General features: G+C 67.6%; 5 protein-coding genes across 5 annotated transcripts; 4 read left to right on the top strand and 1 right to left on the bottom strand.

The window, feature by feature from the left end:
- Window positions 1-2,368: 2,368 nt before the first annotated feature.
- BXZ73DRAFT_47539 (uncharacterized protein) lies at window positions 2,369-2,943 on the top strand (the record flags this gene model as incomplete). The annotated part of the gene is made up of 3 exons (XM_048019892.1): window positions 2,369-2,638; window positions 2,771-2,828; window positions 2,900-2,943. The coding sequence occupies 3 exons, from the start codon at window positions 2,369-2,371 to the stop codon at window positions 2,941-2,943; spliced, it is 372 nt and encodes a 123-aa protein (XP_047877437.1).
- Window positions 2,944-4,439: 1,496 nt separating this feature from the next.
- BXZ73DRAFT_47582 (uncharacterized protein) lies at window positions 4,440-5,837 on the top strand (the record flags this gene model as incomplete). The annotated part of the gene is made up of 3 exons (XM_048019904.1): window positions 4,440-4,802; window positions 4,860-5,593; window positions 5,651-5,837. 3 exons carry the CDS (start codon window positions 4,440-4,442, stop codon window positions 5,835-5,837), a joined length of 1,284 nt encoding a protein of 427 aa, XP_047877438.1.
- A 4,779-nt stretch (window positions 5,838-10,616) lies between these two features.
- Window positions 10,617-10,988, bottom strand: BXZ73DRAFT_101835 (mitochondrial distribution/morphology family 35/apoptosis; the record flags this gene model as incomplete). Its single annotated transcript, XM_048015028.1, has 2 exons — window positions 10,617-10,724; window positions 10,785-10,988. The coding sequence occupies 2 exons, from the start codon at window positions 10,986-10,988 to the stop codon at window positions 10,617-10,619; spliced, it is 312 nt and encodes a 103-aa protein (XP_047877439.1).
- Window positions 10,989-11,238: 250 nt separating this feature from the next.
- On the top strand, window positions 11,239-12,077 carry BXZ73DRAFT_77908 (Metallo-dependent phosphatase; the record flags this gene model as incomplete). The annotated part of the gene is made up of 4 exons (XM_048022751.1): window positions 11,239-11,436; window positions 11,498-11,652; window positions 11,727-11,807; window positions 11,876-12,077. 4 exons carry the CDS (start codon window positions 11,239-11,241, stop codon window positions 12,075-12,077), a joined length of 636 nt encoding a protein of 211 aa, XP_047877440.1.
- Window positions 12,078-17,143: 5,066 nt separating this feature from the next.
- On the top strand, window positions 17,144-19,696 carry BXZ73DRAFT_90288 (uncharacterized protein; the record flags this gene model as incomplete). Its single annotated transcript, XM_048025581.1, has 3 exons — window positions 17,144-17,338; window positions 17,385-17,517; window positions 18,027-19,696. The coding sequence occupies 3 exons, from the start codon at window positions 17,144-17,146 to the stop codon at window positions 19,694-19,696; spliced, it is 1,998 nt and encodes a 665-aa protein (XP_047877441.1).
- Between the last annotated feature and the right edge of the window lie 640 nt (window positions 19,697-20,336).

Genomic DNA, 20,336 nt, shown 5'->3' on the forward strand with positions numbered 1-20,336 from the left:
AGGGCGAGGTGGGAAGCTCTGGCCCGAACTGGGGGAAGCAGCGAATCCCGACGTCGCGAGCCGTCACCGAGAGCGTCTTCTTTCCGCACACGTGAGCGGCACAGTCAGCCTTGCCAGTGCGAGGTTCTCGGAGAGCGGGCTGACGCCACCTCGCTCGGCCGCCGCCACCTCTGTTCAGCACCACCTCCCCCTGCGCTCCAGCGTCCGGGCCCCGGGGCGGTGCTGCGTGCGTGCGTGCAGCACCCCGCGAGCTCGCGACGCTGTCACCGAAGGAGCCCAATTTGCGATCGTGGCGCTCCGCGCACGGCGACAGGACTGCACGCGAGCATCGCGACCACGCGACACCTGGTTCTCTTCCGTCGACCACACCACGGCGGCCGGGGCTCGTCTCGCAGATGCCGCGCACGGCGCGAGGGAGGGAGGGCGCGCATCTGTCTAAACAACGCCGGTCGGCCTTCGCCAGGCGCCTCCGTGCGCGGAGGACAAGGGCCGTCGGCCGTCAGCCGCTCGCGAGCGCCGAGGCCCGAGGGGCACCGCGGAACCACCGGCTGGGCGAATTGTGGGTGCACCGAGGTGTCACGGCCGCGCGGGTCCCGGCGGGCAATCACGCACCCCTTCACCTTCTTGCGCTTCTAGTAGGACGCCGGCGCGGGGTCGCGGAGTATCCGCGGGGCTGCGGTGTGGTTCGGACGCTGGGAGGGCGGCGGGGGAAGCAGGGGGGTCGGAGATGCGTCGGAGTGCGGTGGGCGTCCGAGGTGGAGGTACGAACGGGTTCGAAGTCCACTTGATGGGCCGCTCCGCGGTGGCACGGCCCCCGGCGAGCCTGGAGGTCGCGGCTAGCCGTATATCTCCAGCGGAGGGTTGGGGGAAGGGGGCTTCTAGCCAGCAGAACACATGCAGTGGTCGTCTCTGTGTGCGATGGCAGGCGTCTCGAGTCGCCGCCGGGCTGGCGACTGTCGAACTGAGAGGCTGGATCCGAAAAAGCGGAATGTGTGCTCGGAGATGCGGTGCGGCCGCGCGTGGTAGCGTCTTGCGAGAGCACGGTTTGTGGATCTAGAAGGGCGGACGACCCTTCAAACTTCATTCTGGATGGTAAGTCTGGGATATGGCAGATGATGCCCGCGCCGTGGCTGGGGGTCGTGTAATGGAAGTGCAAAGGTTTGGGGGGCCGAACGGTAGCCTCGTGCCGCCACCGTCAGCCACAATCCAATGATGCACAGCGAGCGGAGCGTACCAGGACTGAGTCGATACGCACGGTGAGACCAGTGTGCCCGGATGAGCGCCGGGAGGCCCGTCGTCGTATCAACGGGCAAGTACGTACCTCTCTGGATCGGTGCGTCGGTGCGGGAGGGCGAGGTTAGGCGCCAGATGGAAGCGGGCTCGGCTAGCCACCAGTCGAACGGCTGTTGGACCCGGGCCAACCTCGCACCGTCGCGTTTGCTGCGAGTCCGACTCGGCCGTGGGCGGTTTGGACTCTTGGGCAGCGCAGCGCGGAGCGAATGGGAGAGCGACCAGCTGTGATTCGACGCTTCGTCTTCCCTCTCTCCGCCACGCTGGACAGCGCGTTGGGCCGTCGGGGCTTGGCGTCTGTGTTCGCGTTCTACGTGAGACGGGCCGAGGGTGGAGCCGTGCATCGGACGCCTGGCGGTGATCCCTGTGCTATGCTCCGCATGGTTAAGGACAGCGGTGGAGTCCTCTGCCTGCGCGAACGCTCGCAGCTCCAGAGTGAGTGGTGAGTCCCGCATGCCCCCCGAGGGGCCAGAGGGCGGTTCGAAGGCCCGGGCACCCAAACGTGATGAGTGATCCCCGCGCGTGCACGCCGACGGGCTGGCGCACGAGAGCCTGGCCCCGCGGCGTGGCAGGGGGAGGCGAACAAGACATCCGAGCGGGCAGGGTCGGGCAGGTCAGGGCGGGTGGATTGACACCAAGTATATAATTCGCGCTCTCACCAGGGCTGGTTTCGACGTTCTACGCGACGACGGGAGGAGCGCATCATATTGCGCGGGGGGCGCGCCCGGCCGGGGCAGTGATTCGTTTGTGTGCACCGCGGCGCGGGGTGGTGCCTTGGGCACTCCGCCCAGGGATAGCGTGCGTTGCGGCCGTTTCAGCTGCTGGACGAGATCGAGGACGAGTGCTTGGGCAGTGGACTGGAGCTGCCCGGCCAGCGTCGAGGGCCAGGAGCGCGACGCCGTCATCGCTGCGCACCACAGGGGCTCGGCGATCGCCGGCCCGCGCCCTTGCACAGAGCCCATAGGTTGGCTTAGATAAGCAGACGCCCCGACAGGCGTGCGCGGCGGCGACGCGAGCCTCCTGCAGCAGCGCGTCCACGCCTCCCTCTCCCCCGATGTCGATGCTCGCGACGCAGACAATGGCAGACCCACACGCAGCCTCCTCTTCCGCGGCGTCTCAGCCGCTAGTGATGCCCCCGGAGCTCGAGCAGACCCTCACCGTCCTCACCTCCCACCGGTCCGTGCTTGGCTACATGCTGCTGTCAAGAGGCCAGCCGGTTACGATCATCCGCCACTCTGGCGTCGTCTTCGAGGGCGAGCAGGGCAAGAAGTACGCGAGCGCGATAGCGCGCATCGTCCAGAGCGTCCAGGTCGGTCTTGAGGAGATCACCAGCGGCCAGTCGGACACGGTAAGTTCTTTCGGTTGCGTTCATTGTCCCGTGTCCGTGTCCTCCTCCTGCAAGTTCATATTCTGTCCTGTTCCGTGTCCGTTGCGAAGGAGCACAAACCCACGTTCTAAATCCAACCTTTTATCACCCTAGGATGAGATCCGATTCATGAGGATACGAACGAAACGCCACGAGATTCTGATCAGCCCAGGTGCGCGTCATGCCCTCTCTGCGCGTACTCCACACGCCCCCTCTCCCTCGATACTCAATCTCCACGCGCAGACGAACGGTATCTGCTCGCTGTGCTGCACGACCCCGCGACATGATCTCATCCCTGCCGAGCTCAAACGCGATCCTGCGCCCGAGCCCTGCCCCTCTCCCGCTCCCTCCTCCCCCACTCGCCGCATCGTGCCTCCACCGCCCCTTTCCGTCCCCCCCACTCGCGTTTCAGCACGCCCAACCCCCCGCCGTCGGGTCCACACCCTGTAGCCTCTGGAAACCGATCCGGTCTGTAATATTGCATGTCGCCCTCGAGGGCACTGCTGTCTATGTGCGCGTGCGCGTGCTCATGCGTGAGCGTGGCGGTCGAGTCTCCATCGATGCGTACCTGCCCGCCGCGCCTGGTGGGGCTGCGGCCGTTCCGGCGTCGCAGCCCCTGCGCCCGCGCCCGACAGCGACGGCGCGTAGTTGGACGCGGGCAGCTTGCAAGACGTCCGTGCTGGCTGCCGCCGGGAAACGTGACAGGCTTGGAGCGTGGAGCGCAGGCCGCAGCGCCCGCCCAACGCTAACGCTAACGCACGCGGCGCGGGCCCGACGACGCACGTCTCCTGTCTGCCGTCTGCCGGCGGGGCCGCGGTTCGCGCCGTGCAATGGAAACCCAAAACGCAACGCGCACGCGGCGCGACGGCGTCGAGCGTGACGCGCGAACGCTGGGCGGGGCGGGGGCGTGCGCGTGCCGGTGGTGGAGGCCGAGCCGTCGAGCGTGGGCGATCGAATGGCTTAAGTGCGCCACATATAGACGCACCCTGCGAGTGCCTGGGGCGATCGCGCGCCCCAGAGACCGTCTGCACCGTGGCTGGGAGCGGGGGCGCGGTCGAGAGGGCTACCGGTCGGGGCTCGTGGCGTCGCCTGGGGCCGACACGGTGCGCGAGGGAGCCGCAGGAGCTGGAAGGGAGAACGCTGGAGGCTGGAGGTGGTTGGACGGGCGGGCGTGGTGGCGGCCACGCGAAGGAAGCGTGAGGAGCCCTGAATGTAACCCGAGCGGACGAGGGCGCTCCTCGAGCTCGTGCTGGCCGAGAGCAGGGATCGGGGGCGGGGGCGGGGGCGGTGGGGTCGTCGGTGTCGGGGGCGGGCGCCGTGCGGGCCGGGGGCGTGGGCGAGGCAATTATTGGCAGTGGACAGGACGATCGGCGTGGGCATCGAGGGCGTGGGCGTGCAATCGAGCGGGGGGGTGGTCGCTGGGGGGGACTCGCTCGGGGAGAAGGCGGGAGGGAGCGCTGGGAGGGCGCAGGCGGCAGGCGGCAGGCGCGCGGGGGTCGGGGAGAGGCGCGGGAGCATTAGGAGGGAGGGAGCTGGCGCCGGGGTTCTCCGCCGGGGGATCTCGATGGGAGGGAGCGTGATAGGCTCTGGGCATCTAGCGGCGAAGAACATTCTCCTGCCCGATTGCGACCTAGGGCAGATCCTGCCGTCGATCTCGGCGCTCCTGTCGCGCCCTCGTTTCGTCCAACGCTCCCCCGCGCACGACCGCCGTCGAGTTAAAAGATGCTTTCCGCCCGCCTCGGCCCCCCGCCGCCCTGCCCACCTCTCCCGCCGCCCGCCCGCCATGGCCCATCTCCGCCACCACCCCCGCCCCGACTCCGACCTCACCATCATGTTCGAGCACTGCTCCAACCACGGCTACTTCCCCGACCGCCCCTCCCCCTCGGGCCGCTCCTCCCCCTCCAACTCCTCCCCCTCCACCCCCATCGAGCCCTACTCCCCCGCCAGCCTCGACCTCGCCGTCGCCTCCGAGGACTCCTGGAACCTCATCCCCTACGACGTTCCCTGGGGCTGCGAGTACTACCACTACCGCGCCGGCACCCTCCCCGGTCCCGACGGCGCCTGCATCTTCCTCCGCTCCCCCACCCCCCTCAAGAACAGACGCACCCAGAAGGCGTGCAACAAGTGCCGCCAACGGAAAGCCAAGGTGAGTTCTCCTCTCTCGTCACACCCACCTCCTTCTGAACCGCCACCCGCCACGCAGTGCAGCGGCTCGCGCCCCGCGTGCAACCGCTGCCTCGCCCGCGGCTACATCTGCGAGTACGTCGAGGAGGACAAGCCCGCGCGCCCACAACAAAACGCCTCCCGCCAGCCCCGCGACCGCCGCCTGCGCTCGGACTCGGAGTGCTCCGAGCCCGCCGGTCCGTCCTACCCGCCCTCCGAGGTCGACTCCTCCCCGTACCACTACGCGCACGCCAAGTCCGAGAACTCCGGCACGTCCACCCCCGACCTCCTCTACTCCGAGCAGGACTCCCACATGTTCGAGTCCACCGCGTCCCCCGCCGAGTTCGCCTCCCAGCAGTGGGAGGACGCCCAGTACGCGATCCCGACCTCGTTCGGGTACGACAACGTCCACCACGAGGGCTTCGCCGCCGAGCAGGCCGCGATGGCGGACTACTACGAGGCCTCGTCCTCCGCCTACGCGCACGCGGCCGAGGCGCACCCCGCGCCGGAGCCGTTCCACGACTTCGTCGAGCACCACGCCCCCGCGGCCGTGCACGCCCCGCGGCCCGTGCGCTGCCTCGGCTCCCCGACGTTCCTCACGCCCGAGCAGCGCCTCGACGCGTTCGGCATGCGCGTCGACGCCCACGGCATGCACCACAACCCGATGCTCGTCAACCTCGCGAGCGCCGCCGCCGACGGCGCGCCGCACATCGCGCTCCCGCAGGTGCCCCCGATGCAGCCCTCCGAGTCCTCGCTCTCCGACCACGGCATGGAGTGCGCACCCTTCTCTCCCCCCGCACACCGTGTCCAGCGCTGACGCCCTCTCCTCAGCTACGCGCCGCACCAGGACGCGTTCTACTACGCCGCCGACGCGGGGCACGGCATGCCCGCGTACCCGTACCTGCACTACAGCTACGGCGTGCCCGCGTACCCGCAGCCGGACGCGCACCCGCAGGAGGTGATCGAGCCGACGATGCTCTATACCATGCCCATGCTCTCCGCGGGCATGACCGCGTAGCGCGCTGGCCGCCGCGCCGTCCCCCTCCGCCGCCGCGTGCCATACCCTAACGCGCGCGCACCGGGCGCGCGCGGGTCGCCCAGCGCCCCCGCCGCGGACCCCGATTCCCCGCTCCCCCGTGCTGCTCCAGCCCAACGTTCGCGTCTCGTTCTTGGACCGTTCCCTCTGCCTCCATACTTTCGTCTTTCGTCTTCGTGTCCGTGCCCGCATACTGTACACCCTTACCACCCTCGGCCGACGGGCGCGATTGGTTCTCCTTCCCTCTCCCTCCTGGTCTCATCTGGATCCCCGGCGCCGTGTCTGTGTCTCTAACCACTGTATCGTAAATTATCCCCTCCCTCTCACTCGTCGCATCTGCTTCGCTCTCCTCTCTCTCCGTCTCTCTATCTCTATATCTCTCCGAAGCACGCTCACTCGGCATCCGCACATCTCGCATACGCCCCGCGCCCCACCACACATACGCTACATGTACCATTCCCCGCCCCGACCTGGAACCAGCCCGACTGTACCGCTAGACCGCCCGGAACAAAATATATAATGTCCTTGGCCGCACTCTCTCTCTCCATGCGTGTGCCGTGCGGAGTGCGGATCGACTTCAGGAGCCCACGCCGGACTGGCGGCCTCGAGGCGCGTGCGCACGCGCGTCCACCAAGCTTCGCCTTAGCATTCCAGCCCCGAACCACCCTCGGCCGAGCGCCCGCCCACCTGCCCGCCCCGAATCGAGCCCACCAGTTCGATCAGCCTGGCCCACGACAGACTCGGACGGGGGCGGGGCGGGTGGACCACACCACAGCGAACACTGACACTGACACAGCAGCCACCCGGCGCCAGCCCTGCCCAGCGCGTCTGGATCCGGCAATGCAGGTCCGTGCCACCCCCGCGGTTCCCCCCGAGTCCCACGCGCGCATGTGCGTGCTCTGCGACGCCACAGAACAGAGCATCTATTCGGGTGGGGGGGAGAAGAAGAACAAGAAGAAGAACGGAGGGCCGCGGCAGATGGACGCGCGTTCGGGGGGCGCGTTCGGTCCATGCCCGCGACCGCAACCACCGCGTGCGCAGGTACCGGGGGGAGCGGGAGGGGGGCCCCACTGACCGCGCGTGGCCGTGGAGATGCCGCGGCGGGGGCGGGGGCGGGAGGTGCGGGAGGGCAACTACAGGGTCCGCGCGACATAACCGGTACCGCGCGGGGCGCACGCGTGCGCGAGCGAGCGAAAGAGAAAGAAAGAAAGAAAAAAAGAAAGACAGACAGAGCGAGGTCGACGCGCGACGGGATCCCTGGGTTACCGGTCGCGACGCGCGAGGGAGGCGCCGAGGGCGATGCAAGGTTCTGACAAGCTTTCTGCGTTGGCACAAGGTTAGCCACGACCACGAGCGCGCCACGCGAGCGAGCGCTCGCGCACGCGGGCGGGCGGGCCCCCCTCAGGCCTCGCGCCCCCCATCGCCCCATCGCGCATCTCAGACTCTCTCTGCGTGATCGCGCCGCGCCATCTCGCATATCGCATATCACGCCGCGTGCTGCAGGCCGCGGTGGACGCCAGGGGCGCGCGATGTGGGTTGTGTGCGACGCCGGTCGGCAGCGTGCGTGCGCGGGGGCCTCCCGCGGCCGTCGTCTTCGCCAAGTTCCAAGCTCCAAGTTCCAAGTTCCGAGTTCCAAGTGCGGCTCGGAGCTCGCGGACGCTGCAGGGGCTGGACTCCGCGCGCGCGAAATCCCGGGGGCTGTCCTGCGCTGATCTGCGCCGCGCGCCGTTCTGCACCGGGCTTCTGCTACGCCACCGCATCTGCTGCACCTAGCTGCACCTTGGTCCGCGAGGCCTTGCGCCGCGCTGCCCGGGACCGTGGTGGCCCACCCCCCGATCCCGCCGCGACCGTTGCGGTCGTCATTGTCGTTGTCGCGGTCGGAATCGAATGTGCGTAACGTTATGGACGGACGGACGGACGGGCGGACGGACGGGCCTGGACGCGCGGGGGGATCAGGCGGGAGAAGAAGCACGGGGCCGCGCGAGCGACCGCGACGACGTCAGCGACCGCAGCCCGGGTATGTCAGTGCGCGCGCGCCGCGACGCACTGCCGTCGCTCGTCCACTGCAACTCCAGAGTCCAGCTCCAGCTGGTGCCGCCGGAACAGATCTACCAGCACACGCCGCCACCACCACCGCGCCGTCGTCGTCGTCGCGGACGGGGGAGGGGGCCGTCCGTCCGAATCGAAAGCCCAAGGCGACGACAGCCTCTCCAGCCCCCAGAGCGGCGGCGGCGAGCGACTGCGTACCTGGGCACGGAGCCCACGCAGGCTCCAAAGTTGCAAAGCTGAAGCCCAGCGACGGATGCAAAACGCGGGGGCCCCGCCCGCCCCTACCGTTCTCGCGGGGCGCTAGCGCGCGCGGCCACGCGAACGAGGACGGGAGCGAGGACCGTGAAAGTTCAGCGCTTGCGCGTTAGCGTTCAGCGTTCGGCGCGCGTTGAACGTTCCCCCCGGACGTGCGTGAGTGCGCGCGGCGGGGGCGCGCTAGGCCATACCCGGCGCGCGGGGCGCGGATCGTTCGGGGCGCGCGTGCGTCGCGTGGCGCAGGGTTCGCTGGCGGCTGGGCTGCTAGCCTGAGGCGCGCGCTGCCACCAACCAGGGTTCGGTGGCCCTTCTGACACTGTTGAACCAGAGTTCGGTGCCCGTTCCGACTCAGTGTCCTGGACTGCCTTCCTGCCAGCCAGAGCGCCGGCTGCGACGCGCCACGGCGACGCGACGACGCGCCTCGGATCCCCCCGCCCTGTTCCAGGCCCAGAGGCCCGGGGATCCGTACGTCAGGCCTTCGAGCTTCAGCTTCAGGCCTCCAGGAAGGGGGGGGACGCTCGCGTGCGCGCGTCGCGTCCGATGGACCCGCGCGCCCTTCTGGTCGTGGGGCCGTCGCCGCGGACGGAAGCAGAGGACGCGGACGGCGATCGATGTCCGCAGACCAGACAAAATGGATTCGCGGGCGCGGCGCGATCGCCATCGGCAGCGCTCTGCAGGAGTCTGGGCGCGGAAGGTTGAAGTCTGACGGGAGGGCCTGCGCCGGCCGGGGCGAGCCGCGCGACCGCGCTCGCGGGAGGCGCGGTGGCCCGTGGGCCGGGTGCGTGCGCGTGCGCGTCCAGCCGTCGGGGCGGCGCGCGGCGACGGTGGGACTCTGGGAGGGCGGAGGCAGATGGGACGCGGGAGGGGCGGAAATGGGCCTGCGGCCCGTCGTCGTCGTCGTCCCGCGGCGCGCGGGTATGTGGGCGGATCGAACGCGGGGTGGTTGAGGGGCCTTCCGCGTGGGAGCGGGGAGGGAGGGGCGGCGTGTGGATCGTGCATGGGCTTGCGACGCCTGCTGGAACCGGACTGCAGAACGGCCGCGGACGAGTCGGCCAGCCGTACGTCCAGGCCCGGGGCGGGCACGTCTGCCACAAATGCCGCCTTGTCTCGTAGTTCCACACGGGCCCCGCTCATGATGTCGAGCTCAGGAGGGGGCGCAGACGGGCGAACGAGATCTCACCAAGCGGTCCAGAGCTTTGCCTCCGCACCCGGCAGGACCTGATTGCGGCGCTCCCTGCCAACGCACGCTTAAGCGAAAAAGGGCCAACTGGCCTCGGGCGCGTGCGCGAGGCGGGCCCAGTGCTTCCCGCTATCTGCTACTAGCGGGCCGGGCCCTGGGCGGGTCTTCCATGCGCCCGCCGCGCACCCCGTACGGGCGAAACGTCGGGCGTCGGGCGGGTCGCGAGCCAATGACGGACGTGCGGGGGCGTGATGGTCTGTGGTTGGCTGGCGGAGGCGCGGTGCGGGGCTGCGGCCAAGTGCTGGTGGCGGAGACCGCGGGGGAGTGGCTGGCTGGCTGAGGGCCTGGGGTGTGCGACGTCCAGGTCCGAGCCTGGCGGCGCAGGGGGGCGACGGGGACGGCGGGGACGGGGACTTGGGGGGCGTCGGCGCAGCGTGTGGTTGGCTGCCTGGGCTCACTCCAATCTCGCGCACGCGGGGGGCGCGGGAAAGATGACTGACGAGCTTACGCTCGCGTGGAGCCTGGCGGGAGGTAGCCCTGAGCTAATGAGATAACGGTTTAAGCGGGGGGTGGCCTGAGGCGGTGGACCCACAATACCTTTCACCACTCTTCACCCGTTCTTGCTCGCATAGCGGTGAGGCCGACGGGAACGCACACGGAAGATTGCGCGGTGGACATGTCGCTTGGCGACTGAGGGGGCGGCTGGAGGCGAGACGTGTGGGTGACAGGGAGGGTCGAGCTCGCAGCCCTCGTCCCAAACGCGAGAGGGAGCGGACGAGAGGCGCGGCCGACGAGTCGCCAGGGACGACGGGAGCCAGCTAGCACGGGCGACGTTCGGATGTACGCATCTCCCTCCGCGGCACGCCAGGCGCTGGCCCGGGAGCGTATTCGGCTCCTTGCACGCTCCTCTGGCAGCGCGCGCGCCAGTCGGCCGCTTCTCGCCTTCGCTTGCCGTATGTCGCCTCCACCGCCGGCGAGTCCAGCAGTGCCCCGCTCGTTTGCCTTCGTTTCACCGCAGCCCATTCGCGATTCTCTTTGACGCACTCAGGCCAAGGTTCGTTATCGTTCAGAGCGGGGTTCGAGAGCAAAACTGTCGCCGACAATGACAGATCAGACACCACGCCTCGAGAGATGAGGAGGACATGAATCACCATCACTAAGCTACGCCGTCCTGCGTCCGTTTGAGCACAAGGCGTGTCTCTGCCGTCCTCCACTTCGTCAGAGCGCCATCGCCGCCGTTGCCAACCAGAACTCACCCCCAGCGCCAGAAGCAGCTCCTACGACTTGCCCGACGAGCCTGATGACGGACCCGGGGGGTCCCTGAGAGGGTTCTCCTTCCGCGCCTGGTCGAGGAGGTCGGTCAATCCTTTGTCCTGGACCGCTTTCTGTCACCGCAGCCCGTCAGCGCGACGTGAGCACATGCACCTCTCCCCCGACCGACGCACCTGCACGCACGCCCGGTACTCCTTCCACAGCCGCCCGCAATTGCGCTCGAACTCGGCCGCCTTCTCCTGCGAGAACTGGCTCCGCTGCTCCGCCGTCGCCGACGCCGACACCGCCGGCTCGAGGTAGCCCTCGAACCACGCGTTGAAGCAGCCGTCGTACTTCCGCTTCAGCTGCGTGCACTCCTCCGAGAGACTGTGGGCCATCCTGCTGAGTGCTCGATCGACGGGCAGGGGCGACGTGGTGGTGGTTCGGCACGCCCAGCACACGTGTCCCCCGCAGTATGTTCCCCGGCGCCTGTTGCACCCTCATGACATACACGCCACGTGGCTGGCCCTCGCCCCTCGTCCCCTGGCGTCTGTCGGCCCTGCAGTGGGTGCGGCGGCGCCGGGCGCGGGCTGCTCGCTGTTGGACACGGCGACCTCGACCGCACTCCCCTCCGCTGCTGCCCCCACCATGGTTCTCGTGCTCGTCATCGGCGACCTCCACATCCCCCACCGCGTCCACGACCTCCCCTCCAAGTTCAAGAAGCTCCTCGTCCCCGGCAAGATCCAGCAGATCCTCTGCACCGGCAACGTCTGCGACCGCGAGACGTACGAGTACCTGCGCACGGTCTCCCCCGACGTGCACGCCGTGCGAGGGGACTACGACGAGGTGCGCCGCGCGCCGCCGTCCGCCGCGCCTCCACCCGCTCACCCCCGCCCCCTCGCGCCAGAGCTCCTTCCCGCTCTCCGTCACCGTCGCGCACGCCCCCATCCGCATCGGCGTCGTGCACGGGCACCAGTCCGTGCCCACCGGCGACCTCGACTCGCTCAACGCCGTCGCGCGCCAGCTCGACGTCGACGTCCTCGTCTCCGGCCACACGCACACGTGAGTCCCCCCGCCCCGGCCGAGAGTGCTAGTCAGCGCTGGACGCGAGCGCGCCCCCCTTCCCCCCCGCGCAGCTTCCAGGCGGTCGAGTACGACGGCCGGTTCTTCGTCAACCCCGGGTCCGCCACCGGCGCGTGGACGGGGAGCTTCAACGGGTGCGTCGTCGTCCTCCCGTGCGGATCGCCCTCTGGGTTGTGGTGGTGACCTCCCATCCCCCCTGCAGCGACGCCACGCCCTCGTTCGCGTTGATGGACATCCAGGGCCCCGTCGTCGTCACTTACGTGTACCAGCTCATCGAGGGCGAGGTCCGCGTGGAGAAGATCGAGTACAGGAAGGAGCCGGAGCCCGTCCGGGAGGCCCCTCGGCCGACCGCGATGCCGCAGAGCATCCCCTCCAGCCCGGGCCCGGCGCAAAGCGTCTGGTGAGCGCGTGGCGCCTTCTGCGCCCTTTGGAACCCCTGGAGCCTTGCGGCTTGCACGTTGGAGCCACGGCGGCGGTTCGAAGCTACAGTATGTCCCTGTATTTTTACCTGTCGACAAGATGGATTGTATCTTCTGCTCGCGGCGCAAAAATCTCCTGGCCCCTCCGTGCGATCTTCTCTGCATCTTTCTTGAGCTCTACCGCCGTCGCAAGGCCATCCGCGGTTCTATCCTGTTCCCCTGCCAGCTTGAAGACATGACGCGATTCTTGCGACGCTTAGCGCGCACACATGTGCGGTCCAACGCCTTGGACGCTGCACCGGGCCAACGGGCGCTGTCCGCCCGTGGCTTCGCGACAGCCCCGCGCGGTCAAGCATATGTGCGTAGGGACGTCTAGAACACGTTTGCAGCAACGGGTGTGTGTTGCGGACGCACGCAGAGCGCTCCCGAGTGCGCATGACGTATTACTCTTCCGCGAGCAGGGGGTACCACGTGGAATAAAGCACGCGGGTTCCAAAGTCTGATACCAATGGAAGGCGGCTCACGAAGCCTCCCGTAAGTGTCCCCCGCGCCCTCGCCGACCGACAGGGGGCGCATGGTCGGGAGAGGTTCGAGAAGGGGGCGCGATACGCGGCAGAGATCCGACGTGCAGTACCTACCGGCAGCTTCGGCCGTTCCGGCCTTCTCACCACTATAGATGCTCAATTGACGTCTAGAACTCCGGCGCCGCTCGAGTCTCGCGGGGACTCCCACCGGCGGCTGCCCATGCCGCCAGACTCCAGTGCCCGTGGCGGGGGGCGAGTCGGTGTTGAGTATACCCGCTCGGGATCGGCCGGTACGGGCGCCACGAGGCCCCCCTCCGCCGGGAGGGAGGCAGCAAATGCGGCAATGTGCCGCCCCCGAACGTCTTCTCGCAGCGCGGGCCCGCTCGGGTATGTCGACCGTCGCGCCGTGCGCCGCGGCGCTGCTTGAGGTCGGCACCAGACAAGCTTCGTCGCTGCTGATGCAGATGCAGATGCTTGATGCGCATCGGGGGCACCCGCGCCGACGCAGAGAGACGCAGAGAGAGCGACGTCGTTCCTCCGCGCGACGTTCTCCTGCTCGCCGCGGAGCTTGGGACGCGTTCTAGTGCGGACGGGTCGGACGCGCGCACGCTCGCCTCGCCGCACCGTGCGCACACGGCGCAGGTGCTCGCCCCGAGCCCCGCGCCCGCGGCCAGGGCCACGTTGCAGGGTGCCCGTCGCGAGATGTCCGATTCGACGATCGCGCGCGCGGGGCAGGCAGGGTCGTCGGGCGACTCGGAGCACGCACGCACGCAACGACGCGGCGCGGCGCGTGGGGGGTTCCATCGGGGCCTCGCGGCCTCAAGCTCGTGCGTGGTCCGCTGCTTCCGGTATGCTGGGACGGCTTGCCCGAGGCCCGCTGCCCGCTGGCGGTCTGGCAAGGGGGTCTGGACCGTGGACGGCGGGATCGCCGGGAGGCTGAGTCCAACAGTTGATCTGGAGTCTGACTCTGAGGTCGGTCGCACAGAGTCAGACGAATCATTGGAGACGACCACGTGGGCGGCTGGTACCTGGTCGGGACCGCGTTTGGGGCGGGCGGGCAGCCGTGTACTGAACGCCCTGCCCGTCTCGCGCCTGAGAGGCCTGCGGCCTGAGACACCAGCCAGATCGTGCGCACTCGCCCGGCGCGTCGGGCAGATCGCTCCCCTTATGTAAAGCTTGAGCCTTGACTCTCGCCATCCGACGGGACGCGGACGGTCGTGCGAAGGTCGTCATCATCATCACCACCCCCAACTCCAACGACCCCCGCCGCCATCTATCGCGCGCACACCAGTGGCGCAACCCCCGAGCGCGGACGTCGAATGGGCCACGTTTCCGCACTTGCGGGCGCGCCCTGGCCCTCTAGGCTCTCCAGTCGGGGGTCGACGCACCAATCCCGCGCGGTTCCATCGAGAACGCGCCCGCGCGTGCGTGCAATGTGCATTAAGTGCATCAGATCCACAGAGCTTCAGACGCGGTCGACGTCCCGTGACCGGGGTGCGGCGGGCGTCGTGCTGCGTCGCGCCGCCGGTCGCGGCTTTCTGCCTTATCCTCCCGGGCGATACGGAACGCCGCCGCCGCTAACGCCACGTGTCCCTCAGGGCCACGCGCAGGCCGGGCCAGCTCGTGCGCTCGTGACTTGATTGGCTGGTGTTCCCGCTCGCACCCTCGCAGAGCAGCGAACGCTTCTCGAATTTCGAGCCCCTGGCACATTGTACAGGTCGGTGGTGGTGTAGTGGTGCCAGGTGGTGGTGGTGGTGGCGTGGCGGCCGTCGGCTGATGAGAACGCGCGCGCTGAAGAATCGTGAGAGCGGGGGGCGCTCTAGGCTCGCTGGCGCACCTCCGGAGGCAAACGCAGACCGGAACGACGGAAGCAACCAGAGCGCGAGACCCCTTCCACGACGTGGCGCGCCCTCGCCCGCCCGTGCAAAGTTCATCCTGATCGTCGAGCTCTAGTCCGACCACGAAATATATTATGGTGCGACGAGCGTCGTGCGATGAGCGCCCGTGGTCCTCCGGCGCGAGCACATTCGCGGCCGTCCGTGAACGTTTGAGAATTTGAACTTTGGGTCGGAACAACGCAGCACCTGGTAGCTACAGCCTACGTGCGCGCGCGATCAAAGTCGGTGAGCGCGCGTGGGGGGGGGGGGACAATACGACACAATCAGCCCCGTTCGTTTTCCCGTGCCGCCGGGATGCCCGGTGTTTCGTTTCGTTTCGCGCCGTGCGGGCTGCTTGTTGCAAGTACTTCACAGCCGGCGGCGAGAAAGCAGAGCCGTCAGGTTTTTTGAATCCGGGCGCAAAGCTCGCGCTCAGGCCGCGGGTAGCACGGCTGCCGCGTGGCGCTTGTCGTTTCGTCCCGCGTTGGGACTCGCGATGTCGTCGCTTGCTCTGGGACTTCGAGTGGGCAGCGAGCCTCAGGTTTGACTTCTGGCGTCCGAGACGGCCGCATCGTGGTGATACGCATGCGGAGCCACGATCGTGACATTGGGCATGGAGCCGGCGGCGGATCCCTCCACCCCGGACTCGGTCGCGGTGATCCAGCGCTGTTCCTGTCGCGAATTATCCTGAGAGGACCTGAGTGCAAGCTCCGACGTGAAAGGAGTCCGTGCACCGAAGAGGCACGCCATCGGACGCCAGACACACGGCACCAACGGGTCGCGGAGAAATGGTTGCTGTCGGAGAGCCAGACGACGGCTGGAAGCGCGAGGCGACCCGAGTGCGAGCTAAAGTGGACGGATACAATATTCAGGACTCGTGAGCGAAGACGCACGGCGTCGATCGACGAAAAGGCGATCGGCGCGACGACGGCGGGCGCGCTCGCGAGAATTATCCCGCGAAAGGGCGCGCCGAGGTGTACGCTCGCGGTGAAACCCTTGTCTGCACACGCGTGTACTCGCACTTCAGATCTCATGACCAAGGACTCACCAGCTAGCTCACTGCCGTCGTGCTTGCGCTCCGAGACCTCGTCGGAGACGGCGTCCGAGTGCTGCGCTCGCCCTAGCCTTGGAGTCTTGTGCATTGAGCGAGGGACGCCAGGATCGCCAGGGACAAAGGCCCGGATCTGGAACGGGAGCTTAGCTGCATATGCCTAGCGAGCGGCGTGCGGATACTCAACGCCGTCCGGGCGCGCACGCTATGGCCCGCTGATGGTGGGGTCGGGGCCCGCGCGTGGCCAGGGACTAAGAATGAGGGTGGGCGATGTGCGGTTCTCGGGTGCGCATGGGCCTGTTGAACTGCTGAGCCTTTCGCTGGGGTGGGGGCTCCATGTCGCTGGCCGATCGACAGGTGCACTGTGTGATGATGGTGCGGTAGCTGGGGGCCGGTCGGATGGGTGCAAGCCTGTCTGGTCGCCGACATGTGGACTGTAGCGTTCGTGGTGGTCAACGGCTGAAAGGTGACGATGGTGCGGGTCTAGTATCGTGCGCGGCAGGGTGTCGCTTGCTCTGCGGCCCGCCTCCTGCCGGCTCATGACGTTGACTCGTTTGTTGAGGGAGGAGTACACTCACGAGTGTTTCCACCGGCGGCGCAAGGGTCGCTGCAGAGCGGTTTGTGCGGGGTGTTGGTGGTCCGTATCCAAGCCCCGTCCGCTAAAGTGGTGGGCACGCGCTGAATTGCCTTTTGCGTTCCCGCGAAGGGGCTGAGCGCTGTGCACGTGGGGCCGTGATGTCGGTGGCGACGCTGGATCTACGATGGAACAAGAGCATCAGAAATCAGATTGTGCGTTCTGGCCACTTACTGAGTGTAGAGACTGGGGTACGGTGGAAGGGAATGGCTATGCTTGAAGAGCCGCCAAGTTTGTTTCAATTGTTTGAAACATAAGCACCAGGATTCACCGGCAATCACAGGTGTGAGTGGTGAGTGATGGTGTGCTCATCCAACTGCATATCATTGTCAAAAGAAGTTGCGGTGATCTATTGACCACAGACCGGAGGTTGGAAATCAAGGGCCGATAGGCTTCGAGCATGTGAGCAGGGCACGAGGCGAGGAAACGGCGTGCGTAAGGCGCGAGGGCAACGAGAAACGCGTCGATCAACGGGGGTGCTGAAAGGCAGGAGCGTGCAGCTCGCCATCAGAGTCGACGATGGCTCGCAGGCATGGGACTTGAAAGGTTGATTTTCCGACGCTGTCCGACCACCACCACGACCTCTCCTGCACCGCGCTCGCCTTGTGTATCTCTTTTGACCCCCGAGCACGACATCTGCCACCCGAATCCAGTGTCCGCGCTGCGGTGCCACGAGGCTCTGCGGGATCAAAGCTTGCGGCTTGCAAGTTGCAGGGGCTCGCCCCGAGTCTCGTACTTTCCTGTGCACACCTTGGCTGAGCAGTCAAGGAAGATTAGAGTAGCGGCCGTGCGCAGTGCGCACCCAGTCGGCGGCGGGCGGCAGGCGGGCGGCCAAGGCGGGTGGCTCGCCTGCGCCGATGCCGGCCTCGCGTCTGCCTGCCGCGCTCCCGCCCGCCGCGTGCCGCCGAGCCCACTGCGCGCCCAGTCCATCTCGTTCTCCGCCCCCCTCGCCCACGGCATGCCCCATGTCGCGTCCGCTCACCCTCCACGTCTCCGCGCTCAACGACGCAGAGTATGCTGCCTACACTGCGTCCCTCCACGACATCGTCGAGCAGCCCCCGCCCGCCGTCGACTACGATAAGCTCCAGCTCGGGGTCCGCGAAGCCAGGGCATGGCTCCGCGGCCGCTACCCCGCCCTCACCCCCGCCTCCATCGATGCGGTGAGTGCGTGCGTGCCCTCGTCGTCCTCTGCTCATCCCGTTCCAGATCCTGCGCCTCTGGTCTCCGGATCTGGCCCCCGCGGACACCATGACCGCCGGCCAGTTTTTCGCCGCCCTCCGCCTTGTGTACCACGTCCTCGGAGGAAGGGAGATGGACCCAGCGCTGGTTTTCATGCAAGGTCCGTGTCTCTGCGTGCCTGCTGCTCTCGTTCTGTGCAACTCCGAGGGCATTCAAGGCCCTAGCCTCCCCTTCCGAGCCACTGTATGCAGCGGGCGGATCTTCCGTTGGCCTACGCGGAAGGAATCTTCTCAGGTTCATTACGTGAGAAGCGCAGCGCATGGGCCCAGTCACTGCGGGGCCTTTGTGCCCTCCACGCTAGTTCCTCCTCGCGTGAGACGCTACCGTGCTAGGGTATGACCGCTTCGTACATACGCCGGCGAGGCGCTAGCAAGAGAGTCGTCGATTGGAAATCTGTGACGCTCTGAACATGTGCTCGAGATATGTGCGTCGTTTGCCCTGGGCGTATCCCTCGTTGGCACGCCCATGGCAGACCCCACCGTTGAGGCGATGGCCTTGCGGCTACAGTTTAGGCTGTGGGACCCTCGACCTTCATGTGATTGCGGTTTCTTGTCATCTCTGCGGTCTGGTCGTACGCAAAGTCCGTAAGCTGACAACTGCATCTCCTAGCACATCCAAAGGACGTCACATCGCGTTCTCCTTCACCACATGGAACGCGATCTAGGATCCCTTCGGACAACAATCCGTTTCACACCAATGGTACTGTCTCTGCGAAACCCCCTCCGCCATCGTTGCCTCCGAAGCCCACCAATCCCTTCCTCAACCGACGAGTGTCGCAGGACGGACCACCACCGCAATCCGCTCCTCCAGGTGCTTCTACTTTTCCCGGAATGCGCCCATCACTGGATGGCAAAGTCCCGCCATTACCTCCTCGGAAACCTCCCGTGCTCCCACCCCCTCGTCATGCGTCTTTGAGCGCAAACGCCATGAACATGCCGCGGGATCCTCCGCCGCCTGTACCGGCTTTCCCCCGCAGTGCTTCCTCCAACAACACATCGAACACGTTGATTCAGCAGTCGCTCCAAGCCACACGCATCGCTCAGAGCTTGAAGAAGGCGGAGCAAAGGCTCGAGCAGGAGCGCGTGATGGAGGTCCTCAAGAGCAGTGCTGTCCCTCCACGGCGTATGCGGAGCACCTCCCCCACGAAGCTCACGAGCAGCTCCGCGTCCTCGACCACAAGCTCAACTCCGTCGCTCCATGTCCGTAACACCACCGTCCCCTCTCTCCCCCCTCGACGCAACCTCAGTCCTCCCGCGTCTACCGTCGGTGCGGGGACCGTACACTCGTTCGAGCAGGTTGCCACCGCCTCCCTCACTCCGTTCAACAAGAAGCGTATGACCCTTCCCCCCGGCTTACCCTCGCCATTCCCTCCCGAGCCCCCAGCACGGCGCAGCTTTGCGTCCCCCACCGTATCCCCATCTCGTACCCCTCCCCGTTCGCTCGCCGACCTACCCAACGAACCTCCCCCACGGCATCCCGATCGCAAGCCGTCGACATACGCCGCCTCAAGCGTGAGCGCCGATGAAGGGCGTTTCAGCACAATCTCTGGAAACGCACGCGTCGGCCGCTCCAAGTCGATGCACCAGGCCAGTCCCCCACCGGTCCCTCCTCCCCCACGCCGGAAGCGCCCTGAGAGCGTGCAGATCTCGCCCTCCGGATCTCCGCTCGACGCGACCCACTCCCCCTTCGCGGACGTCGTGAGCCCGCGTCGGGAACCGAGCCCGGGCTCGCCCTCGCACCTCATGCTGTCGCGCCACCTCTCGCTCACCTCGCACCGCTCGCGCGAGCGCGAGCAGCAGCGCGACGGCAAGGAGCGGGGGCGAGACCCGAGCGACAGCCCCCTGGGGAGCCTGCAGCGGACGTTCACCTCGCTCTCACTCCGCGCGCAGCCGGCGCTCGACACGGCGCGCTACAAGGCCGAAGGCGCGTTCTCGCGCCGTGGGTTCGTGCCCCACCACGGCGCGGGCGCGGGCCCGTTCCGCCGCGAGGGCGACGTCCGGCGCGGGCTCATGGGCGACGCGGACGGCGTCGGCGACTGCGCGAGCCCGGGCCCGGACAACGACGACGCGGACAGCAGCGTCGACCAGGACTCGGTCGCCGACGGGCTCGACGGCCGCGCGCGGAACGGGGCGATGGGGATGTCGGTGGAGGAGCGCGCGCGGCGGTGGAGGGAGGGCGGGGTGGACGTCACGGTCGAGGAGGGGAGCGGCGGGCGGAGGATGGTGCTGGAGAGGGACGAGCTCAAGTGGCCCGCAGGCGACGGGTGGCGGCCGCTGTGAGCGGCGAGGTGCGGTGTCCCGCGCTGGACGCTTTGGGCCCCCGTGCCCGTGGGTCAATTTCTCGTTCGGATGCCAGTCCCGGTGGAGTGGAAGTTGGTCAGTTGGTCGGGGGCCCGCGCGCGGCGTGCGGCGGGCCCGAGCCAGCGATTACTTGTATTATATATTACGCCCCCATTTCGCTTTCCCCCTTCCGTCGATAGCGCCTCCACTACTCTCCGTGTTGTGTACGTACCTTCCGTGGACTTTGCATCCCATCCGGCCCTCACATCCATATCCCCACATCTCATCCTCGCTGTCGGACCCCCGGGCCCTTCCCATCCTCCGCCGTCCCCGCCAGCATCCCTATCTTCTTCTGTGCATGTGCGCATCTCCTATGCTACTAGACCAAGCAAGCGCGCCACGCACCTGCGCCCCAGCTTAGACCCCGATTTGTATCATAGGCCGCGCCCCGTGCGCCCTCTCATGTACATGTCATATAGACAGCGCCTTGGTTGCCCCCGCGCAGCACGATTGACTCGACATCCACAGAGGGCCTCGCGAGGTGGAATCGTCCACCGCTGCCGCCGCTTGGATCCTTTCGAGAATCGAGAGTAATTGCTGTCGCGTCGCCGCGCTGTCAAGTCCGCCCAGCCTGACTGGT

The sequence above is a fragment of the Epithele typhae genome (assembly GCF_022376455.1).
Source record: "Epithele typhae strain CBS 203.58 chromosome Unknown BXZ73scaffold_27, whole genome shotgun sequence".
NCBI lineage: Eukaryota > Fungi > Basidiomycota > Agaricomycetes > Polyporales > Epitheliaceae > Epithele > Epithele typhae.